The sequence below is a fragment of the Apiotrichum porosum genome, assembly GCF_003942205.1.
Source record: "Apiotrichum porosum strain DSM 27194 chromosome Unknown scaffold_11, whole genome shotgun sequence".
NCBI lineage: Eukaryota > Fungi > Basidiomycota > Tremellomycetes > Trichosporonales > Trichosporonaceae > Apiotrichum > Apiotrichum porosum.
Window position 1 is genome coordinate 312,598 of NW_021167118.1, and position 16,251 is coordinate 328,848.

At 57.2% G+C, this 16,251-nt stretch overlaps 5 protein-coding genes and 4 non-coding genes across 9 annotated transcripts; 3 read left to right on the plus strand and 6 right to left on the minus strand.

Annotated features, from left to right (window-relative positions):
• Window positions 1–260: 260 nt before the first annotated feature.
• Window positions 261–359, minus strand: EHS24_001739. The gene has a single exon. It is a non-coding gene; the product is annotated as a tRNA-Thr (tRNA).
• Window positions 360–778: 419 nt separating this feature from the next.
• EHS24_001740 lies at window positions 779–875 on the minus strand. The gene has a single exon. It is a non-coding gene; the product is annotated as a tRNA-Thr (tRNA).
• Window positions 876–1,274: 399 nt separating this feature from the next.
• Window positions 1,275–1,372, minus strand: EHS24_001741. The gene has a single exon. It is a non-coding gene; the product is annotated as a tRNA-Thr (tRNA).
• Window positions 1,373–1,812: 440 nt separating this feature from the next.
• On the minus strand, window positions 1,813–3,282 carry EHS24_001742 (uncharacterized protein; the record flags this gene model as incomplete). Its single annotated transcript, XM_028617508.1, has 4 exons — window positions 1,813–1,901; window positions 1,955–2,584; window positions 2,624–3,182; window positions 3,253–3,282. The coding sequence occupies 4 exons, from the start codon at window positions 3,280–3,282 to the stop codon at window positions 1,813–1,815; spliced, it is 1,308 nt and encodes a 435-aa protein (XP_028473971.1).
• Window positions 3,283–3,620: 338 nt separating this feature from the next.
• EHS24_001743 (uncharacterized protein) lies at window positions 3,621–5,408 on the minus strand (the record flags this gene model as incomplete). The annotated part of the gene is made up of 7 exons (XM_028617509.1): window positions 3,621–3,625; window positions 3,666–4,005; window positions 4,044–4,594; window positions 4,658–4,833; window positions 4,874–4,982; window positions 5,023–5,218; window positions 5,277–5,408. 7 exons carry the CDS (start codon window positions 5,406–5,408, stop codon window positions 3,621–3,623), a joined length of 1,509 nt encoding a protein of 502 aa, XP_028473972.1.
• Window positions 5,409–6,077: 669 nt separating this feature from the next.
• EHS24_001744 (uncharacterized protein) lies at window positions 6,078–8,233 on the plus strand (the record flags this gene model as incomplete). The annotated part of the gene is made up of 7 exons (XM_028617510.1): window positions 6,078–6,125; window positions 6,183–6,491; window positions 6,540–6,895; window positions 6,975–7,283; window positions 7,339–7,352; window positions 7,392–7,479; window positions 7,519–8,233. 7 exons carry the CDS (start codon window positions 6,078–6,080, stop codon window positions 8,231–8,233), a joined length of 1,839 nt encoding a protein of 612 aa, XP_028473973.1.
• Window positions 8,234–8,480: 247 nt separating this feature from the next.
• Window positions 8,481–11,040, minus strand: EHS24_001745 (uncharacterized protein; the record flags this gene model as incomplete). Its single annotated transcript, XM_028617511.1, has 7 exons — window positions 8,481–9,050; window positions 9,089–9,228; window positions 9,267–9,988; window positions 10,033–10,112; window positions 10,151–10,265; window positions 10,306–10,706; window positions 10,951–11,040. 7 exons carry the CDS (start codon window positions 11,038–11,040, stop codon window positions 8,481–8,483), a joined length of 2,118 nt encoding a protein of 705 aa, XP_028473974.1.
• Window positions 11,041–11,873: 833 nt separating this feature from the next.
• Window positions 11,874–11,954, plus strand: EHS24_001746. Its single transcript has one exon. It is a non-coding gene; the product is annotated as a tRNA-Asp (tRNA).
• Window positions 11,955–13,131: 1,177 nt separating this feature from the next.
• Window positions 13,132–14,763, plus strand: EHS24_001747 (uncharacterized protein; the record flags this gene model as incomplete). Its single annotated transcript, XM_028617512.1, has 1 exon — window positions 13,132–14,763. The coding sequence occupies one exon, from the start codon at window positions 13,132–13,134 to the stop codon at window positions 14,761–14,763; it is 1,632 nt and encodes a 543-aa protein (XP_028473975.1).
• Between the last annotated feature and the right edge of the window lie 1,488 nt (window positions 14,764–16,251).

Genomic DNA, 16,251 nt, shown 5'->3' on the forward strand with positions numbered 1-16,251 from the left:
GTTATCCTCCATGCTGACGCATCTGTGGTTCTCTCTCGCTAAGAGGGGTTGCACGGCGCAGCACCTCCAACCGACGGCTCCACGTTCTGACTGTGGCACTTGGTCACCCATGTTCGGGAGATGGGCCACAACCTCACCTTTGCAATCGTCAACGCCAGAGAATCCTGCCACACAGCATATATTGCGCTATCTGTTCGGCCCAACTTCCCATAGCTATGCGTTCCAAAAAAGTCAAAAGATGTCCACTCTTACGAGCGTGCTGCCTTCTACCCGAATTGAACGGGTGACCCTTTCATCGTAGCAGGAGTCAAGAGACCACGAGTACTAGTGAAAAATTCTAACCACTGAACTAAGAAGGCAACCTGTTGATGCTTTAAGACTTTGCGTCAAGGGCGTTTGAGCTCAAGAACGGGGAGGAGGCAATACGCACTCGCCGACGGAGAGTAACAGGGTGGCTATGGCGCATGACTTCTGTTAAGCTTCCCATCCATTTAACACAGATAGGTCTACATGTGTACTACTCTGGTACAGATTTTGAGGACGATGCCTTAGGAATTGGATGGTTGAGAAATAGCGGTGTGACAAAATATGGCAGGATGTTGCAGGAGCGGGAAATAGTTGCGTTTTGTCAGCCGGGAGGATTGCGCGGTACAAAAACAACCTGAATATCCACCTAAGCAGCCATACGGCTAGATTCTCTGGACCCCCAACGGTGTCAAAGAACGTCGCCAGGACCGGTACTCCGATGACTGGCAAAAGAGAACTACACATGTAGCAATGCCCTCTACCCGGTTTGAACGGGTGACCCTTTCATCTTGGCAACCTAATACTAGGTAAATACAAGTGAAAAATTCTAACCACTAAACTAAGAGGGCTTGACAAAATTTTATTCTGGTGGCCTTAAGACCGGTACCGGGGGAAAGAATTGAGTTGGCAGGAGGAACGCAATTGTAACGCGGCGGGTGGCGGGCGGTCGACAACCGTGGCACTGTGTACCTCAAACGTTTGCTAACCACACGCTGCCACCACCTAGGCATGCCTGTGCATGCACCGACGTACCGCTGAGAGAGTCCAAGGAACTACCTCTCCGCTCGGCTCGTCAACAATGCACGACCACCATTGAGAACCTGCTCGAACTCTGAAGGAGGTCATGTCATGGAAAGCGATACCAAGCTGTCCAACAACGCCCTGCCCGTTACCCCTCTCCAAATTGGGTGCTGCTGTAAGGCAGGGAGCCGGCGATACTAAAAAGCAAGCACTTGAACAGCTGCTCCTGCCTTCTACCCGAATTGAACGGGTGACCCTTTCATCTTAGCAACTCATAGGAGTGAGTGGTACTAGTGAAAAATTCTAACCACTGAACTAAGAAGGCCAATACGTTGTAGTTGAGCATGTAGCAAGGTGTGGGGCCATGACGGAGCTCCCGGTGAAGTAGAGGCACCCGATGCCTTGGACAGGGAGGATGGTGGGCACAATAGCGATGGTTGGGGCGCTCGGCGTCTTTGCCTGGGATGCGTCGCCGCCTCGGCGAATAAAACTGCAGATACCTACTCTAAAGACCGTCACAGGATCTTGGCAGCGTGCTGTCGTGGTCCTCCGACGTCCGGTCACTATATCACTAACTGGTCAGCAGAAATCAGAGAAATCTGACAAAATGGAGGTTTGCTCGATTGCCAGTCCTATGAGTCCACAGTCTGACCTATGGTGCAGACGTGTGTGACGTGTTGGTAGACGAAAGGAGGTCAATGTATTCATGCCATGCTCATGCAGTTCTGTCATTCTATGGAATGTTTGCACCTTCTCCCCCGCTCATCAGACACTCCTACGCCGCTCATTCACCAGCGTATCAGTGCTGCTGCTGAGGTTCGACGCCCAGTCGTCCTCGGGGGGTAGAGTGTGTGCTGGACGGTAGGTCAGCTCAGAACCAAATACAGCAATCTCCAATTGCACTCACGACTCTGGCCCTCAGCTGCCTGCTGGTAGAGTATCAGGACTGGGCGGAGTGACGGCTGTCCGCGGAACGTCCAGGGCGTCTCGTGATGCCCGTTGAACTCGACCAGTCTTCCCATGTGGTAGATGACGGCAGTATAGTTGCCCTCAATGCTGCCGCTGGCGTTACAGAGGAACCCCACCAGCTCCCAGTGGACGCCGTGCGAGTCGGTCACCGAGGGTGGAATGGAGAACGGCTTGACTGGCTCTGGTCGCAGAATGGGGATGACTTCGATGAGGAGGAGTTTGCCGCACGAGGTCTGGGACTGGGTGATGTTGTGGAAGGTGTCGTACCCGCACCCATTGCACCGCATACGTTTGTACGCGACTTCAGAGGACTGGACGAGATCGAAGATGCTGGCCATGGTGCTGGAGCTGCGTGTTCGCGGGATCGCGAGCTTCTTCCATCCAACCTTCTCGTCTGGATTCGTGTGGCCCGCCTTGCAGTTGTCGCAAGTAGCGGTGACTTGGGCTGTCCACTTGAAGAGATGGGTGAAATGGTCTTGCTTGGTGAGGAAGTCAAAGTGTTCCAACATGGAGTGGAGCACGTCACCCGCATCATACTGATACAGTTGGCCGCTGAGCAACGGGTGGCCTGTGGAGTCAGTCACAAACCAACCCAAGGCCCTCTCACCTTTGTACGCGCTCGAGATAGCTTGGTAGTCGACGTGTTTACCAACGCTTACGTTCTTGAAGAAGTCACGCAGGGCGTAGAAGAGGGGTGAGGTGCTCGTGAACCGATCGAAGAGGTCGAGCCATACAGTGCTCTTGGCGAGGAGAAGAAAGATACAGAGACCTTCGGGATCGGCCAGTGGATCGATCTGGAGCGGAGTGGTGTTGGCACGGCGGATTGGACTACGGACACCTGGGTATCGCACTTCGAGGTTGGGCTGGGGAGAGCGTCGTTGGCGCTCGAGGAAGAATTCCATGGCCCACAGGTGGCGACACCGCCTGGGATCAGGATTGCGAGGAATGCAAGAGCAGTACTCTTCCCCGTCGCCCTCCTTGATCCCACACATGCTCAGCTCGTCGGGCTTGTCGACGATAACGAATAAGGTCGACATGTTGGGCATCACGATGCCGTAGCTGGGTGCCTCGGTAGGGAAACGCTGGTGCACGTTGCCTTCGTTGACGAGTGTGAGTCCCTCTAGAACCAGGTCGCTGTAGTGTCCGTGTTGATCGATCGGCGAAGCCTATGGCGTCAGGCTGCTTTGCGGTTCTGCTCGCCGTGGCAGCCATAGGAGCATCACCGTCTGGACTTACCACTTCGCTGGAGTCATAGTAGGAAGACATGGCGGGCAGTGAGTAAATGATGAAGCGAGAGAGCGAGCGAAGGAAAGAGTGAGACAGGTGCACTGATGGGGAAGCGGACGGTTGTGGAATGGATCTTACAGTGGGATCATCGGCTTCTCCATCAACTGGCAACTGCCGTCGCCCCATCAGTGCGCGACTACACACGCAGACGGTGCGAGCCTGTTTCACCCGTGGACGTGTGAGAGGCTTCCCTCGCCCTGAGGATGTCAGCATATGTGTTAGTCAAGTGCCTCTTGGTGCAGGTGTGGCAATCTTCCGCCATGCAGAATGCGAATGCAACGACAATACAGACAATTATGGAGGAGCGATTGACTGGCTTACACTTTGGGGACTCTCTATGCCTTTACTATTGTTGCCTTCACGGTCCGTTTCGATCTGCTCGATCTCCGACTCGTCATCTTCACGAACCCTTGATGAACGGAAGGGGTTAAAAGGTCTTGCAAAGACGTCGTCAATCTCCTCGAGGGTCATGCCCTTTGTCTCTGGAAGGAACAGGAAGGTGAGGACGAGTGCAGAGACGGAAATGCTGCCAAAAACCCATCCGACCTTGACGCTGATTGCAGCCAAGAGGTAGGGCATTGAAAAGTTGACAACAAAGGCCCATACCACGTTGATGGACGTGCCGATTGTGGATGTCTTTTCGCGAACAGAGTGATTGGGAAGCTCTGCTCCTAGGAGGTAGGGGACGCCGGCACCTCCCAGCTGGATGTCAGCTCGTTTCACAGAGAAAAGTAGCTTACGCTGTAGCTGATACCGAAGAGCATGACCCATGCTACCACAGCATTCTTCTCTGCGCCATTCTTGTTGGGCAGGCTGCCCATGCCGGCCACGAGGAACAGGAACAGGGCTTGTAGAAAGTAGCTTGTCATCAAGACTACCCGGCGACCGGCCGTGTCCACAAAGTGCATGCACGGGATGCAAGAGAGGATGCTGAACACGCTTGTGATGATGGGGTATGTGAACGCATGGGCGGCATAGCCGTTGGCCTGGTAGAAGATGACAGCGTAGGTCGACACGAACGCTTGACCTGTGATCTGGCCATAGGTGTAGAACATCACCACAAGCATGGTCCGCCGCAGATTGGTACCACGGAGAGTCGACATCCATGAATTCTTGTGAACGTTGGACGTGAGCCCCGCTTTGATACTCGCAAGTTCCTCTTCGCATTGGCCGGACTGGACTTCCTGGGCTGGTCGGAGTCGGCGGAGTGAAGTGATCGCATCGTCGTTGCGGTCCCGGGAGAGAAGCCATCGTGGAGAGTCGGGAATGAAGGGCACACAAGCGACAATGACTTTGACAGGATGTCAGCGGAGTGGAACCGTGGCACGAGCAAACGGGCTACGCAGCTACTCACGGACAGGGAAGATGAGCTGCACACCGGTGACAGTCCTCCAACCTGTGCTGGTGGTGTCAAACCGGAACGCCCGGTTCAGGCCAGATGCGAGCAGGCCACCGCAGTTGAGGAACATCTGCAGCGTTGTCACAACGAATCCGCGTATTCCTGGGTGAACGATCTCTGACTGGTACGTTCTAAAGGGTCAGCACAAGGCCGGGCGGATATGACACTCACGAAACGCAGATCTCGACCAGTCCGATCGCAGCGTAGACGACAATGCGTCCGACAATGAGTTGAGCTAGACGCCCAGTTTCCGGGCCCGTCCCAGCGGATGTGATCTCAACTGAAGACGGGGTCAGCTGGGTCACTCGTTCGACACGTACTGATGACTCCGATGATAGACACCACACTCAACTGGACAAACACCACGCGATGGCCAAATCGCTCGATCAAGGGCGCAGCTGCCAGACATCCCAGAAACTTGCCGATGAAGGCCAGAGATGCCAAGAGGGAGGTGTGGAGGGACGAGAGCTTGTAAACACCATTTGCGTTCTTGCTTCCAAACTGGCGGATAAAGCCCTGTCCGTGTCAGTGACCATACGCTCGTCAAAAGGAGGTGTACGACTAGACTACTCACGGGGTTACCAAGAATACCTCCAAAGTTGCCGACGTCGTAACCGAAAAGCAGGTCGCCGACGACGAGGCAGAAGCAAGAGAACGCCAGCAGGGGCGTCATCCTGCTCCATCTGGAGCCCGGTTTCTTTGGCATTGTTATTGAGATCAAGTGGCAGTGGGTGGTTGTACCGACTGACCACTGACGTGAGCTGCTGTATTTAGAGTATGGGTTGAGAGCCCAATACCCTATGCGCAGAACATCGCGTGGTGCGATGTCGTGACAGAGGAGTACGATGCCAACATAAGCTCGTGGAATGTCCAAGTGTTGCCCAGCACTTTTCGTCGTCCAGCCCCGACGTGAGCGGAAATGTCAGCCAGAGAAAACTGGCGCTTGTTTTGAAAACGGGACGTCCAAAGCAGGACGCTGTCTTGGACGGGAGAGAGGGACGGCAGCGGCATCTAATCTAACGCGCCTGGTAAATGGGCCAGGCGGCGGGCCTCACCGCAGCAAAAGCGCAGCGAGCGCAGCGAGAAGCCGCAGCTAGCGCAGAGTCTAAAGCTTTGTGTGCCATCCACGTGTCAGCCATGTGGCCAGCCATGTGGCCCCGCTCGGTTCGTTCGGCGCACGGCGGTATCCGAGAGCCTAGAGCACATTCACCTCATTCACCATGCACGTCATATCACACATAATGGGCGCTCGGCCTCGTAGCGAGCGAGCGAGCGAGCGACGCAGCGCCGCTGTGTGCATGGGCAGCAAGGACAAGGTGTACATAAGGTGGCCGGTGGACGGCGCACGTCGCGATCCCCCACACACAGCTTCAACATGACCATCTCCAAGCCAAACTATCTGATTATCATCGCTGACGATCTGGTGAGCCGCGGTGAACTGGCGATAATTATCATCCGACACTAACCATGGCGCGGAAAGGGTTTCAGCGACATCGGTTGTTACGGCGCGGAAATTGAGACACCAGCGCTCGACTCACTGGCCGAGGAGGGAGTTCGGCTCCTCAACTATCACACTGCGGCAGCATGCTCGCCCACGCGGGCCATGGTCATGAGCGGGACCGACGCCCATCTCGGAGGCCTGGGCTGTCTCCTCGAGTTCAAGTCGAACGCGAGGGGATCTCAGCGCTGGAGCGGAAAGGCTGGCCACGAGGGGTTCCTCAACTTTGAGGTGCCCTGTCTGCCCGAGATCCTCCAAGACAACGGGTACTTTACGTTCCTCGCGGGCAAGGTGAGTTTGTGTTCGTGTGGGACCAAACGCTGAAGGCACCTCGTTTAGTGGCACCTTGGGCTCCGCGTCGAGAATGGGCCACAGTCTCGCGGCTTCCAAGAGTCATTCGCCATGCTTCCGGGATGCTGCAACCACTACGGCTGGGAGCCAGTGCTCGAGAATGGCGCACCGGGCAACCGTGCCGGCGGCCGCCCAATCCATGCCAAGGACGGCAAGCGCGTCCACGTACCGGCCAACACCACCGACGCGCCCGACCAGTTCTACTCATCCAACACTTACACGGACAAGTTCCTCTCCTACCTGGACGACCGGAGCGCCGAGGACAAGGCAAAGCCGTTCTTTGGATACCTTGCCTACTCTGCGCCGCACTGGCCGCTGCAAGCCCCCAAGGCGACCCGCGAGAAGTGAGCACCCACCAGCACGCCATGTGTGGCGAATTCAGAAAGCCGACGATCCTGATGTCCTTGATTCTGATCCCCGCAGGTACCGTGGGCGTTACGATGGCGGTCCATATGCACTGCGCAAGAAGCGCCTTGCCAAACTCGTAGAGCTCGGCATCCTTCCCCCCGACGTCACTCCCCATGACGTCGTCACGCCCACCAACGTGTCCGAGTGGGACGACTTCAACGACTACGAGCGTCAGTGCTCGGTGCGTGCCATGGAGGCGTACGCCGGCATGGTCGACCAGATGGACCAGAACATTGCGAGGGTCATCCAGCATCTCAAGGACACGGGCGAGTATGACAACACGATGATCATTTTCATGTCGGATAACGGTGCCGAGGGTGCTGCGTGAGTTGGTGGTCAAAAGACTGCGGCGGGAACCATGTGCTGACACCACCCGCAGACTGGAGGCGATCCGTACGTACTGTGCGCCCTGGCCGGTATACTGACGTGCAGCGGTTCTCGGCGACAACATTAGGAAAGCGATTCACGACCATTACGACAACTCGCTCGAGAACATTGGCGAGTGGAACTCGTACACTTGGTGAGGTCCCTCCCATATACCCATTGCTGACGATCGCAGGCTTGGCCCGCTCTGGGCCCAGGCGTCCACGGCCCCGTCGAGGCTGTACAAGTGCTTCCCGTCCGAAGGCGGCATCCTCGTCCCTGCCATCGTCAAGCCGGCCAAGGGAACCTTGACCCAAAACTGGACCCCCGGCGGCCTCAACCGCTCCTTTATGACCTGCATGGACCTCGCCCCGACATTCCTCGACCTCGCAGGCCTCTCCCTCAAGCCCGAAGGCGACGGCAAGGTCCTCCACCGCGGCAAGGCCGTCCACGCCATGACCGGGTGCAGCTGGGCTGCCTACTTTGGCCGCGGAGAGCATGCCGACCCGGCAGCAGGCGACGAGTGGGCCGTGTACCCCTCCACGCGGCCCATTGGGTGGGAGCTCCATGCGCAGGCGGCGCTGCGCAAGGGCGAGTGGAAGATTGTGCACCTCCCCAAGACCCACGGCGGCAAGTCGTCTGGCTGGGACGACGAGTATGGCTGGGAGCTGTTCAACGTCACCAACGATCCCGGAGAGAACGTCGATCTCGCGGACAAGGAGCCTGAAAAGTTCAAAGAGCTGCTCGCTCACTGGGACGAGTACGTCACGGAGAACGGTCTCGTCTGGGGACCGGGTGCCATGCTCCCTGGTCTGTCCAAGGAGGAGGCCCCGCTTCTCAACGACAAGGATGTGGAGATGCAGCGCGCCTGGATCCAGACACCAGAGGGTGGCCAGCCCGTGTTCACGTAGCCAGTTAATTTAATCTCTTACACAACTTTTATATCATGCCGGGATTCGTCCATGACCCGCGGTAGCCCCGAGGTCATCGAGGCACATGTCGCATCACAGACTGTGTGCATACTCATCCCTCACAATGCTATGTCTGTACAATGGGGGTAGACAATCCGAACAGCTACCAACCGAGCTTGCTCACGCTACTACTCTTTCTCTACGTGTTCATCGTCTCCTTGCCCGCCTCGTTGCGGTGCTTATTCTATCACTGACCAATCTGTCCCCAGAAGTCGGCTGGGTCTCCTGTCTGCAACCCCGCACCAGATTCATCCCACAGCCACGAGAGGTCCAGAGTCCCTCCCTGGACGGGGTTCGGATCAAAGAGGGGTATCCAAGGGTGGGTCGCTGATTCTGAGGGTTCCAGCCGACGATGCAAGTGGTCCAACGCGCCAGGCGGTCCAGCACCAACTGGACGCTCGCGACGCTCGTATCGCTCTGGCGGTGTACCGTGGCGGGTCGCAGGTTGGCGGTCTTGCTGCGTGGTGCTGTTGGTGTCCTGAGCTGCAACTCGAGGCGAATTGGCCGCTTCGAGGGTGAGCGGCTGGGGGTCGGAGGGGAACTCTAACAATGCGGCGTCCCCGATGGGCGCTGTCGGCATTTGTTGACGAGGGTCTCGGCGCAACCGCTCCAGTTTGGCACCACGGAAGTCGCGGAAGTCAAACTCGGCTTCGTCTTGGCCAACGGGTTGGTACTCGGCGCTGAATACTTCCAGGTCGTAGCTACTCAGGAGGTAGAAGAATTCACAACGGAGCAGGCGGTGGACTGCCTCCGCATGCTGATTGTCAGCAATCTGCCGTCAGGGTCAACACGCACCAAGTAGTGAATCCTGATGGAGCGCCGGCCCAAGTCGCGAATGAGGGCCAGCAATGGTGGAATGGCCTTGACATAGCGGTCCGATTTGGGATCCTCGTTGGGGTCCGTTACCGCAATACGTCGAGGCTCAAACAGAAGAACTGACGTCAGTTGCGACTCATGAATCGGGAGTACTCACTTTCCAAAGCAACATACGCGTGGAAACCTGCGTGAGGGTCAAACGGCGTGCCCATTCGAAGACCTTCTTCCACAATGCCCGCGACTGGCAGGGCATAGGATATGCGCTGCCGGCGAACTCCGGGGATCATGTTTTCAAAAATAGGGTCCCTCTTGTAGAAGAGCAGCTTGGCCCTACCAAGAATGACGTAGAGGTTGTGTCGCAACAGATGCAAGACAATGAAGGCCGGAAGCCGCTTGCGGTGCAGGATGCAATTGTCGGGGGAGAAGTGGTAACGCGGTGGGAGCGAGCTAATGAACCAGTTGATGTCCCTCTCCATGTGGTCAAGCTCGGCCTGGACATCTGGAATGTTGCCTTCGCCATGTGATATGCGGAAGGCGATGTAGAGTACACGGCGTCGCAGCCAGGCAGCGCGCACGAGGTAACCAGATATGCCAATGACCTCGGACTTGTCGCGACCCGGTTCTGGAATGAGTGGCTCAGTCCGTACGTTATCGTTGCCCAGGAAACAGGCTTCGTTGGAAGGTAGCTGGACCCGGAACGAGTTGACATCGACCATGTTGTAGCCGTCTCGTCCACCGTCGACCAGAGAGTCAAGGTAGAAGACAGACCAGGCCACGCGACGAAGAGACTCGGCGGAGAGCAGTGGCGAGAGAGGCGTTTCGGAAATGTCGTCTGGGAACGTCCTGTCAAACACATGGAGGGACATCATCTGCATCATTCTGCGACCAGAGTCAGTTCACGGGTCACGACCATACGCCCTCACCTTGCGCAGTTGCCTGTCAACAGCCACGAGGACGAGTAGTTGTCACGACACGTTTCCACCTGACAAACGAGGAGCAGGGCCTGCTGTCAGCTTCCACCCAACGTTTTATAAAACTCACCATCAATTGAATTACTCCAAAGCCTTGCAGTACCTGTGGCATCATGGATGCCACGAGCGAATTGATGAGGCTATCTGAGCGGCTAATGTTGGATGGAGTGGGGTCGCACGCAAAGCTAACACGGTCAGTTGGGGAACGGACTGAAGTCAACTCACCGCAGGACGTTGGCCACCATGGCTCGAGTAAGGTCGCGAGGCGCTTGACCCTTTTGCAAGAGTCTTTTGAAGCGCAGCTGGTGGATGAAGGTGAAGAAGCCAAAGTCTGGTGGATTAGCATTCAAAGGTAAGACGTAGAACTCACGGTGTACCACCTCAAAGTATCTGTCCACGAGGGCTTCCGTGTCTGCCAAGGTCGTCGAAATCTCGGTGTGAATCCGCGAGTGGTGAGGGGAGGGATGTGTTGTGGACGAGGACGGCTGCGAAGGCGAGTGACTGGAACGTACCAGCCTCCTTTGCGACACTGGGGTGCGGTCGTCTCCCTCTCCCCACTCGCACTGGATGCCGTTGGCAAGACATCGAGAGCAGGTACCGTAACTCGGATCTCCTTCACACTTGAGCTGTGTCCCAGTCAGCGAAGCGGCCTTCAACAACAACCTTGATCACCGACTTTTCTGCCTCTACACGCTCTACACGCAGTCGCGTTGGGCCTTCTGTGTGACATTCGACGGAGGGGACCTTCCTGGTCTTGCCAGTGGCATTGCTTGCTGAGGCGTTGGCATGCTTCGCAGATGGGTTTGACCTCGTCGCATTTGACCTGACGTCAGCTGGGGCCTGTGCTTTGTGATCAGGGAATCAACTCACGCGTCGTCGTCGACACGTCAAGCATCCATTGCGTGTCCGCTTCACTACTGGCGCAGTGGTGGGCCCTGGAGCGGACGGGCCCTTGTCCATGCTGACCTGTTGGATGGAGGGTGATGAAGAAAGAAAGAATTGTGGATCCCTGCAGCTAGCTGGCCGATTGACACGGCCTTGGACGGGCTGTAATTAGAGACCTTTTGGGCGCGGAGCTTCCCGCATTTGCCGGTGTCCCTCTCTCTACTGAATTCCGTCCACCCGTGCGGCCACCCACCTGGCACCTGGATGCTAAAAAGTCTCCGAGGCGAGGCACAATCAAGACTGCTTCCGTCCCATGTACGACGGCTAGTCTTGTCACCGTCAACGTCCTGCGCCGTCTGCGGCTACCATGCATGTCTGGCCTGTCTGGACTACTTACCCGTACAGACTTGAGACAGCTACTTGCCGGACATCCCGTGCCAAACAAGGTGCTCCACCTGCTCAAAGCACTTTTCGATCGCCCGATAGCTGAGCAAGTCGCCGCACATCTGCCACCGATCCGCCGATGCAGGTCCGTCCTGTCAAAGGCTCACGCGTGCGCCGCACATAGCGACGCTGATGGCTGTATGGGACCTGGAAACAGTGACATGGCAATGGACAGTGGTGTAGATGACGCCGTGGTGGCGGCTGTGGAGGGACAGGTCGCCGTAGAACTTTGCATATCTCGGCTGCACAACCTAATCGTCATGACCTCTTTCCAACGGAAGTCATTCTATCGCGGTCCGTCTTCAACACCGCCGCAACCACCAGGAATCGAGATTCCGGGACATCCATCAGCTACACATCAAGCCCCAGCATGATCCCTTGCTCCCTGCATTGCATGCATGCTTCAGGACGAGCTGTAAAGGCCGTCGGCGCGCGCCGGAAAAGAGGATGACCATGTCATCCAGTTCTTGATCGTATAACGGTTAGTATGCTCGCTTGTCATCTACAACTCGCGGGAGATCGGAGTTCGATTCTCCGTCAGGAAGCTACAGAGCCTCGCAATAGCGAAGCAATCCCTTTTGGCCTCTGGCAGATGTGGACGGCAGGTGGTTGAGCCGCCAGGAGTGTCTCCGAGTAATCGGAACGATATTTTCCTTATGACCTGCTACTGTTTTTTCTCTGCTGATTGGAAACCAACAGGAAGGTGATCTAGTCTGATCATGTGCTTCGGGAAGCTGCCTGGTTGGGTATGTGGGATGCGTAGAGGGTGAAGGACATAGGCGGAAGCGACATGTCGCCCGGAGGAAAACGACTGGTGGTGAAGCACGAGTGGTGGGTTTGGGGGCCATCACAAGTCGTATTCCCTAGGACCATAGCCATTGGTAATGTACCTGCCATCGCTAGATGCCTGCACTCACTCTGCCCTTGCATTGCAGGCATGGACTGTTGGTTGAAAGCAACGACAGGACAACAATCACCAGACACGCCAAGTGGACGACCTCCACCAGCAAAGTGCCACAAGGGCCATATCGCCGCGGGATCTCGGGGTCTCGCCCGCCAGGCCGCGCTCGCACCCGCTGCTGGCGGCCGTGGACGCTACAAAATTCGAGCCGTCGTCTTGTTGTTGTCTCCTCACGGGCCCGGTCCCAGCGGCTCACTCTGTGAAGCTTCTGGGCGTTCGACTGATTGGAAGCGCCGCACTCCTCTGAGAGCAATTGGCGTATATTTCCTGTCGACGGGACACGGCTTCCTCGCGATTGACCCAGCACCGCGTGTGCGCTTCGCTGTTTGAGCCGAGACGCTCCGCTTCCCACCTTCATACAGTGGTTGAGGCGTCGACGTGTCGAGGTGAGGCGGGGCGTGTGCGTGTGTGTTGGGATTCCGTTATTCTATATCCTGGCCTAGGTCGTCGACCGATGAGGTTGTGGAGAAACCAACGGCAAGACATTTCCTCAAACTCTGTACCACACTTTTATGAACATGCACCATTGAGAACACACCTTTAGGGACCGAGCTGCAGCTTGATTGTTCATACATCGTGCTGCTGCGACTGATCATATTGGCCTTGGGTGCTGTCGTTTGCCTGTGTGTGTTCTGTGAACTATGACCTGTGAGGTGGACTGTCGCGTGAGGTGTCTCTCGCAACGAGGCCAGGTCAGGGCGCGCGTTCAGTTGCCAAAAGTTGTGTTCCACCTCCACTCTGTATTACCGCATCGCTCTCATATGGCACGGCCAACACCCGTCCTATGGGCCAACAGTCCCAGGTTTCTACCAGTCATCCCACAGCATGCTTCTCGCGCACCCCGGCCACCCATTGTCACTGTTCGCCCTACGTTTATCCGCGACTATGACCACAGGATCCCAACGAGATGGGCACACTACCGTTCCTTGATCCGAGCACTCAAGACCGCTCAGCCTCTGCTGTCACCGCCACCACCATCAACACCACCACCACCACCACCACCACCACCACCGGCTCTCAAGCGACGGAACAACAAGCGACTTGCATTCCCCTCAGCGCCACTCGAATTTCCTGTTCCCCTTCCTTCTACGTATGCTTCCTCGTCGACGTACCCTTACCTCTTGGACGCGGTGCGCGACCGCTGGCGCGCAGGGAGGAAATGGACCTCCCTCCTCCGTACCAAAGCCTTTCTCCAGGCCGAGGATTCCCTCCTGAACGACATCACATTGGCATCACCCCGTCTTCGCGAGCTTGAAGCTCAAGCCAAGGACAACGCCACGCGCAAGGCCAAGAAGCTTGCCTTGGCCCAGTCCGAGAAGGAAGCCATCGCAGCCATTGCCCCAAAGCCCCGTTGGCGCGGCTCCATCATCCGGGCAACCTACTTCAACCCGCCCCTGCCTCGCATGAAGCCGCAACCTATCAAGGTCTCGATGATGATTCGCTCGCGCGTGCGTCGCCGCCAGCTCCGCCGTGAGATGCAACTGCGCCAAGAGGACTGGATAGGCGACATGCGCAGTGAGATTGGGTTCTGGCGCCGGCTCGACATCGACAACCCGGAGGGGCTCGGTGAGTGGTCAAGCACCCTCTCGCGACCCGACCAGAGCTGGGAGTCTACAAACAGGGAATACAAGGAGTTGGTTAGCGGCCTGTTCAACGCGGAGAACGAGCGTGCTGAAATGCTCATCACCGAGAAGCTGCTCGCCGGCGCACGCCGGGCGCGCGCGAGGAGAAACTCGCACCGCCAGCACTGGATCGAGCATGCGCGCGTGTGGGACGCCGAGGAAAAGGCGTTGGCGGAGAGCGACCCAGAGGCGTACGCCGTGATGCACAAGAGGAGGTACAAGAGTCGCAAGTACATGAACCGCTTCCTGAGGGATCCGACGCGGAGGGCCGGGGTCGCCATCGTGCCGAATGCCAACGCGGCTCCTGGCCAAGTGCTCCAGCTCCAGCACCAGGACGACAGCTCTCCCACCCAGGGCAGGCGAGGGCGACGCCAATCAAACGCAGTGGCGGCGACACCTGCGCCAGCGGCTCAAGACAGCCACAACGACACCCCACCGGCACCAGTCAAGCGAGGTCGACCCAGGAAGACGATACCAGCTGAGACTGAGGCCGTCGTCAATGCCAAGGACAAAGCCGACAGTCTGCCATCGCCAGTTAAGCGCGGGCGGCCCAGGAAGACGGCTGTAGTTGAGACCGAGCCGAAGGACGTCAGCAGCGACGGCCCGCCATCGCCAGTTAAGCGTGGGCGACCCAGGAAGACGGCCGCATCCGAGACTGGACCGAAGGAGGTCAACAGTGACAGCCCACCAGCATCCACCAAACCCGACCGTGGTCGTCCTAGAAAGGCAGTAGAGACAACATCCACCAGCGACAGCACGCCAGTGAGTTGAGTCCCATCCCTCACGTTGGTGCGCTGTGCACAACCCACCATGGCCACCATGGCCGACTTTGTTGTAACATATCAATCATATCTGCATTTAAGCATATGTATTTGCATTACGCCGTTCACCAGTAGTGTTGCTTTGTTTTGATTGCGCTGTGCGCTGTGACGCATCGCAACAGACATACACCGCAGATTAACTTGTCGTCATCGTCTCCGTTGACCCTTAGGATGGACTCGAGCCGATGTCCATGTTCGCTGCTGCCATGATCCACATTACCCACAGCACGCCGACCCGACCCACCCACTGTACCACTGTTAGTTCCGAACGACACCGGTTCCGAGACATGAGTTTGTGCCAATTGGTCTGCATGTCATATATGCCAATCCGAGCCGCCTATGCAAGTGTGAGTTGCGTTCCAATAGTCTCCCAAATACTCGCACATCAGCACACTGCTGCGGTCCCTCCCAAATTGGATTCTTGCACACTTTTTCCAGCGGCCGCCGGCCCCACTTGCCCACCGCCTGTATCGTGGTTTTGCTCGTCACGCCATCCCACGGATTTCTGCAGAATGCCCAGCTGATCAGCCGATCAGCTGATAGCTGAGCCAAGCCCGCAGTGCCAGGCGCGGTGGCCGCAGTAGCTGCAAATGTCATGTCATGCCATGGCATGTCATGCACAGTACACGCTAGCACGTCGCCTGGCATCGCCATTCGTACGGCCCCCCCACGGCCCGGCATGTCGGCGCGGGTTGGCGTTGGGCTCCGCCTGACCCACGTTCGGACCGAGGCAGGCCGTGAGTGCATGAGTGAGGGCCGTTCAGGAGTGCGATAGTTCTGTGGTTTACGCATTCCGCATGTGCTGCGCCTGACGCTTCGTGATGGGCTGCAATCACCCCGGGCCGGGGTGCATGTCCATTCCGTTCTCCGAGTCTATAGCGCTGCACGTCGAGTCGTCCCGAGGAGGGTGTTGTGGCCGCCACACACTACTGGTACACTGGGCCGAAGTCTTTGCTGAGGGCAGCGACAGATGGCTGAAGTGTGACACGTCTGCGCTGAGTTGTATGGAATAATCTCATCTCATTTACGCACACGCACGGGCGGCGGCGGCCGCCGCCGCCGCGTTGCCTCACAGCTTGGCTACGTCGTACCAGGAGATCCATTCCGATGCGTCAAGTGCCCAATGTGCTCGTTTGCACACAGTTGCGACACTGCCGAGACGCACAGGTGTGATGTCTGCTACGTGATTTTACAACTAGATTCAGATAATCCACATCGCTGCTGTGGGCTATACGAAAGTGCCTGGTCACCCGTGCAAAGTGGGCGCTCTAGACGCACTGAACTTGTCCGCACTTCGGTATCATATCTGGGCCCCGATCGTGTGGTCAGACTTCCAAAATACCAGAGAATTGCTTAATTGGCGAGAAACAAGCTTAAGGCACTTGGGTATTGGGATCCCAACACACGTCGGCTTGTGGCTGATGGCGTGAGCTGTCCG